Below are 7,220 nucleotides of genomic sequence, written 5' to 3'. Positions count from 1 at the left end.
ATACCGTTATACAAATGAAAAGCTAATTCGGTGAATTTATTTTCAGAAACGTAGTTTTGCTATGCAGTGGCTTAATTATGTGAGCACAAGTGTACATACATATAACAATAAAGTGTCTTTATTTTTTTGTTATAATGCAATTATTTGCGACTTTTTAAATATTATATAGCAATCCAGTCCGACTAAAGCTTGCTTTCTTAGTTAATTAAAAGTAAAACAAATATAAAAAAATGTTGCCTACATTTAGGCGCATACACTATTTTAGTAAAATTAGCCGCCTTATATTGCAGCTTTCAACAAAAAACAGTCCTTTTGCTCCTGGGTTTCTGTATACGTACTCAAATTCTGATTTTTGAAATCGATAATATTAGGTAGAGGTAGTCGAAAAACTCTTTTCGTATTTTGTCATAGCGTAGGTACTGTGTTGGAAAGGTGAGATTTTAAGCTACATTTAACCAAAAAACATTTTTCTATTTCTATTTGCACGCTAAAACCACAAAAAAAAGCTGAAATTAAGAGAATATTTCTTGAGTTTAAAAACTAAAGACAGCTGGTTGCCTAAAGGATTGCCCCAATTGTTGAGCATTAAAGCAGACAGACTTTTCCTACAATGTTGAGAATTTTTAAAGATATATTGAGCATTTCTTATACAAAACGCTCAAGCTTAGTTTACTTACAGCTGTTATAAAAAAAAGTTTCTTAACTCTTACATACTCCATTACAAAAAATCTCATCAAAACTTGAATAAAAACAAATATTATTATAAAAATTACAAATAAAATTATTGCCACTAATTGAAGTACTTGTATTATTTAATATTTAACAGCTAGAACGCCAATTATTTTTTTTTATTATTATTTTTTAAATATTCCCGCTTGCCACATTTTTTTTATTAACGCTTTTCAATTGCCACTTAAATATAAATGTAGCCAGAGTATAAATATTTTATTTAGAAATTCTGACTGCATTCAGCTGCAATTAATTACTTAATATTTCTTAATTATATTTTTTATGATGTATGTATAAATACATTTGCGGCTAAAAGTCTCTAAAAAATATTTTGAATAAGAAACTGCTACTGCGATAAAAACGTATAAGAAAAGCAAAAAGAAAAAAATCGAAACGAAAAAATCCAATAAAATACATTTATTAGCTATGAATACATAAAAAGTTGCTGTCATCATAAATTTCACAAAACATTTAATTTCGAACGCCAGCAATGGCCGCAACAACAATAGCAGCAGGCAAGCGGCGAAGGAAAAATTTTGGTGTGCCCACGCAAATAGAAATTGTTGCATTGTTTTTGGAAAAGTTATGCAGAGCAGCAAGAAAATTGTCAAAATCTTTGCTTTTGTATGTTTGTGTGTGTACGCTAAGTGACCAAAATATACCGACTTGCTGCTGTTTGTCGCATTTAAATGTGCTTGACTGAGTTTTGTATTTATTTTGCCTTAGTTTTTTTTTTATTTAATTTTTTTCATCCAAATTTTTTTTATTTTTCCTTCGCAACGCATTTCCACTACGCTTTGTGCACTTTGCCATCTTAAGCATTGCAAATATTTCATACGAAACCGAAACATTTTTCTTATGCTTAGTATACTTCTTGCATTGTATTGTATGTAGATGTATGTGATTTTTTTGTTTGACAATGATGAAGTCGCTTTTAATCGCCAAACTTGGCAACGCCGAACGCATTTTTCATGTCACAAATTGGCAGAATCCCCAACGAATTTCAATGTACATTAAGAACAATAAAATAATATTAACTCGTCCGGACGCAATGAACTCAGCGACTAAAACATGCACAATATATCATATATATACATACATACGAACATGTATACATATATATTTATTAACTGCAAATAAGCCATAAAATTTTGGCAATTTATAATAATTTATTAGCAAGGCGAAAAGATTTAAATGCAAGTATGTAACGGGATATTTGTATATTTTTATGTATTTGTGTGTGTGTGTTGCGCGTAATAACTGGCGCAGTAACTTGCACTCATTATTTTTCTCTCTATCTCTCTCTCATCTTTAATAAAACGGAACTGACGTCTGCTTCTGCTGCTGCCGTTTGAAATTTTATGCCAAAAGCTCTTAAGCATAATAGATTCATTAAAAATTCCGCTGAACTCTCCGGAGATGCAACAAATTCTCATAAAACGGTGCTTCATATAAGCCAAAATAAAAAAAATGTGGCGGCAGTTTCAAACTTTAGCGGGCAAAAAATTTGAGAAGCCGATCACAAAGCAGTTAATGCCAATATTTTTTAGGTCGAATTAGTCACATAGGGTTCAAAGTATATTTAAATTATAGCAAAATTCTTTGGAAGTACTTGCAGCGCGCTCTGTATGCTGTGACTTTGTGATATAACGGAACGTGACAAATTTTTAAATTTTTTGTGATTGAAATTTTACTAGTCAACATTTCTTATACTAAAAGATCAATTAGCTTAAACTAATGTTGCGTCTATCGGCTTATCCCCGCGACTGATAGCTCACTTAGTCTGTTGCAACATCGAACTTTTGTGCGGTTAAAAATTTCTAAGTTTGAATAACAAGACTTTCATGTTCACACGCAGAGCCCTGCGCCTTACAGAAGTTTATTGGGGCAACCAATTTTGATTTCAGTCGACTCGTCTAAACCGTAGGATGCCTAAAATCAAATACTTGTACTGCACGAACATTACCTAAAAGTGCTGCTCCTCTCTAATTCTCTTATGCATGTTAGCTTTATATCCAGTATGCTTTATCAGCTAGATTATAGATAATACAAAACACAACAGTGAGATCTTTTAAGATTTCGTGCGTAGCTCGTTAAAATGTGTCAATGAAAATTTCTACGACACTTTCCGACAACAGCAACTTCGCTTTCAAGCTAGATTACCAGAGTAATGAAAGTGTAAATCGATGAAGGGCTAGACCAAAGGCAACTTTATTTAATCACAAGCGATCAGATACACTTTTGCAAAGCAAAAACGTGTAATTAAATGTATGCAACAATACCAGCAAAAAAACTCGACTAGCTGTCGCACTCAACAGAGGTTTAATTAAACACAAGAACAACGATATATGAAACCACATAAGAATTATAGTAAGAAAGCGCGGTAATCAAAGCAAAAACCAAAAAAAAAATCAACAAAAAAAAATGGAAAAAAATAAATAAATAAATGAAAGTGCGATAAAATGCCAGTTGAGAATACTTCACACTACGGCAATAAGTGCGCTGGCTTTGACTGCGTCATTGAAGAATTCTTCCGAACGAACATAGGCATGGCATGCATGTACTTTTGCCCGAACACTGGTCGCACATATCCAATTGTGTTTGTATGTTTGTGACACTGCTCATAATCACTGCAACAAGTGTTCACATGCGGCCACAGTGCGAACGCAGGATTGATGTCAAGCCACATTTAAAGCGCATTGCAACTCAATCAATTCGCAACCGAAGAATAACGCGAATGCGCGCAATGCAGACAAAGCAGCACAAGAAAAAATGTAATGAAAAAAATCAGCAGCAGCAAGAGAGTGTCCATGCATCGGTGTTCGGAATGTAATTAGACTTCTTTGGACACCAAAGCTGTGCTTCATTCGCACTTTTTTCCCTTCATTTGAAGCTGCTGTTGCTTTGGTGGCAATCAACATTATAGCCAACATGCCTGTTGTTGTTGTGGCTTACCAATGCATTGCTGCGGCGGTCGATATTTTTCTTGTGCCGCAATTCGCAATTGAAGCTGCTGCTGCCGACCTCCCGTGTTGATTTCTCGCGAAACGCGAAGGAGCGTCCAGCTGACTGGCTCGCTGGCTGGCTGGTTGGCATCCGCTGAGTTGCTGGCTGCTGTTTGGCATTTTGATTTTGTCAATTCGAGCAGTCAAGTTCGTCGAACGTCTTTGCGTCGGCAACTACTGGGCGGCATTCGCGGAAATCACTCGGTCATGGATATTTTTTTTGTGGAAGCGCTTGAAAAATGCTGAATGATATTGTTGCATGAAATTAATTGATAGCGTGCAGCTGGGTGTTGCAGCATGTAAGTTGACACGTTGTTGACTTTTTTCTTTATGTTGAGGGGTGTAGAAAAAGAGCTACATGTGGTATAGACGAAATCGCAAATATATTTCGAGAGCGTCCAGCTACTTGCAGAGAAAAAAAACTAAAAAGAGAATTATTGTAGTATCTTAATTAATTTAAGCTCTTTAATCCACTGTTTGCAATATGAACAACTATAAATTAGTTTATTTTACATCTATTATTTGCAGGTTCCATCGAATCCGAGGATTTGTCCCTCGAACCCCAGCCCACGACCAGTCCGGTGCTGTGCAGTCCATTGAAGGAGGAGCGCAGCACGCCGCCTACTTTGGCAATTGTCAAGGAAGAAACAAGTAATAATAGTTGTACCATGTACCCTACACATCTAAGTCAGAATCAGACAACAACAACTACAACATCAGCAACTAGCACGACATTATGTAATAATACCGCCAATACAAGTACACAAAACAATACACAACCACAACAACAACAACAGCAACACCATCAAAGCCAACATCACCATCAACAGACACAGCACACACAACACCACCAACAACATGCCGGCCAACACTCACCCCACCACCATCACCCGTATCAACATCAGCAGCAACAGCAGCAACATCACTTACAACAACAACAAAACCAAATAACACACCACAACACCTTACACCAACAACATCAGCAACAACACCTGCAACACAATAGTCATCATACACACCACCAGCAACAGCAACAACAACAACAACAACACCACACACATTATCAACATACGGCGCATAGCCTTCATCAACCACACGCCCATCAACACCACCATCACCAACAACAACAACAACAACAGCATGCGCAACAACACCAACAACAGCAGCAACAACAACAACAACAACAAACGCATGCAACTAGCAATAGCAATAGCGGCAAAATATCATATCGTGGCATTTTCACCACTACAGGTAATACAGCAATGAGCGGCCTGCATTCCGCAGCCGCCGCAGCCGCTGCCGCTACCCAGCAACAGCAGCAGCAACAGCAACAACAGCAGCAGCAACATCAGCAAGCTGCGCAACAGCAGATTGGTTCGCCACAATTGAGTGTGCTGCCTGGACAAATGTCACCACCGTCGGCGGGTCTTGGCAATAGTTGGGGTCTACCCAGCCCCGATAAGACACTCTTCCAACCGCCCATATTCAGCTTACTTGGCCCCGGTCCACAGAGCACAGCGCAAGCGCATTACGCTACCCAACAAAATATGGCGCAACCATCGTCCACTCCCTCACCCTCCCATCACATGCACACCGCCGGCTACGATGATGGGCGCGCGGCTGCACAACATGTCGAGCTGCTCGGCCTTAATATGGACTGCTCGCCGATAATATTGAAGCAGCCGCCGCCAAGCTATAGCAGCACCAGCAGCTTCACCAGCCTTGCTGACATGCAACAAGCGCAAGCCAATCATGAGCTGCAACAATACCGCCAACAAATATCCGTCGCCGCAACCAAGTACCAGTGGCTGGATTCGCCAGCCGAATACGGTGGCGCGCAACAGTCCTTGGTTGTGCCTGGGCCATCATCCGCAACCTCTTCCGCAGCCGCAGCATCCGTAATTGGTGGTATTATTCCAAAGCAAGAGGCCTACTCGGATCCCACACCGCCACACCATATGCAGCCGCCATCATCGCAAGGCAGCCAATCTGGCTACTCTGTTGTGCAACTAGCTGAATACAGTCCGTCGACGAGCAAAGGTCACGAAATACTGTCACAAGTATATCAGCAGAGCACCATGCCGCTCAAATTGGTGCCGGTGAAGCCACGCAAATATCCGAATCGACCCAGCAAAACGCCTGTGCACGAGCGTCCCTACGCCTGCCCCGTGGAGAATTGCGATCGGCGTTTTTCGCGTTCCGACGAACTTACCCGCCACATACGCATACATACCGGTCAAAAACCTTTTCAGTGTCGCATTTGCATGCGCTCTTTCAGCCGTTCGGATCACCTCACAACGCACATACGCACCCACACAGGTGAAAAGCCCTTTTCATGCGACATCTGTGGTCGTAAGTTTGCGCGCTCCGACGAGAAGAAACGCCACGCCAAAGTACATCTCAAGCAACGCATTAAGAAGGAGTCCAAGCTGAGTCAACAACAGCAGCAGCAGCAACAACAACAAGCCGCCGCCGCAGCAGCAGCGGCTGCCCAACAGCAACATCATCATCATCACTCGGCCCATCACATGCTTCATTCCGGCGATTTGCCTATTGTAACGAGTAGCGCCACTAGCTTGTAGGCCGAAACAAATTCATCATCGAATGATTCCATTGCACGAACAACTCCGCCATTATCGTTGACAAAAACACCGCTAATGGTGCAGGACTGGCATGCGGAGCTTTCATCGCCCTTCTCACCCAATACACCGCTGGACGTAATGCCCACAGCGGAACTTTCATTGCGCGGCAATCGCAGTGAGATACCGCCTACGGCTTTCCCCTTCCCCTTAGACATATTTGGTGAATATACTGAAATGCCCGAAGACAGCGACCTAACCGAAGATGATGCATTGTTGGGTAGTGAAGACTACGATATGGAAGAATATGAAGAGGCTGAATCCGAACTCGATATTGAACTGAACGCGCGCAATGCCAACAGCAGCGCCATAAGTACGGCTGAAGCGTCTACAAACACCACTTCAATCATACGCATGAAAAGCGATAGCACAAACGAATTGTCCGTACATCGTGTTGGCAGTGAAAATGGCAGTGAATCTATTGGCAATATACCTTTGGCCATATTGCGTGGTCTCAACACGCGTACTGCATCAGTGGGCAGCAATCAGGATATGGTAATAGTATTTCTTACACAGTAATGCTATCATTTATAGATTCATATTTTCACAAACTTTATACATATTTGTCAAAGTGTGGTTAATCCTTATAAATTAATTGTTGAAATGTATATAATGGCACTGGGCAGGTGACAAGTAATGGATGAGAAGCTTTGAAGCTTTCTATAGCAAAATCACTTTTCAACTTTTGATCTGTGGTTATAGTTTAGAGCTTAAAGAGCAGACATTTATGCTGCCTTATTTTCATACTTTTTAATTGGCAACGCTAAAAGTTCTTACGCATGTGCTTTCGACTTTTGAGTAGAACACAACAAAAATGTTTCCAAAACACCTTTAACGTTAACTTTTA

General features: G+C 40.3%; 1 protein-coding gene across 2 annotated transcripts in view; it reads left to right on the top strand.

Moving 5' to 3' along the window:
- Window positions 1-6,325, top strand: part of LOC108976646 (dendritic arbor reduction protein 1) — a 102,101-nt gene extending 95,776 nt beyond the window's left edge. The window contains exons 4-5 of one of the 2 annotated variants that reach the window (XM_018945879.1): window positions 4,263-4,385; window positions 4,986-6,325. In XM_018945879.1, the coding sequence (XP_018801424.1) occupies window positions 4,263-4,385; window positions 4,986-6,316 (1,454 nt within the window). In that variant the 3' untranslated portion in view covers window positions 6,317-6,325. Of the gene's footprint in view, window positions 1-4,262 lie in introns of both variants that reach the window. The other variant, XM_018945878.1, reaches the window with a different exon arrangement.
- Window positions 6,326-7,220: the final 895 nt, after the last annotated feature.

The sequence above is a fragment of the Bactrocera latifrons genome, unplaced genomic scaffold (assembly GCF_001853355.1).
Source record: "Bactrocera latifrons isolate USDA-ARS-PBARC rearing strain unplaced genomic scaffold, ASM185335v1 scaffold_79, whole genome shotgun sequence".
Classification (NCBI taxonomy): Eukaryota; Metazoa; Arthropoda; class Insecta; order Diptera; family Tephritidae; genus Bactrocera; species Bactrocera latifrons.
This window is presented reverse-complemented; position numbering and strand designations above follow the sequence as displayed.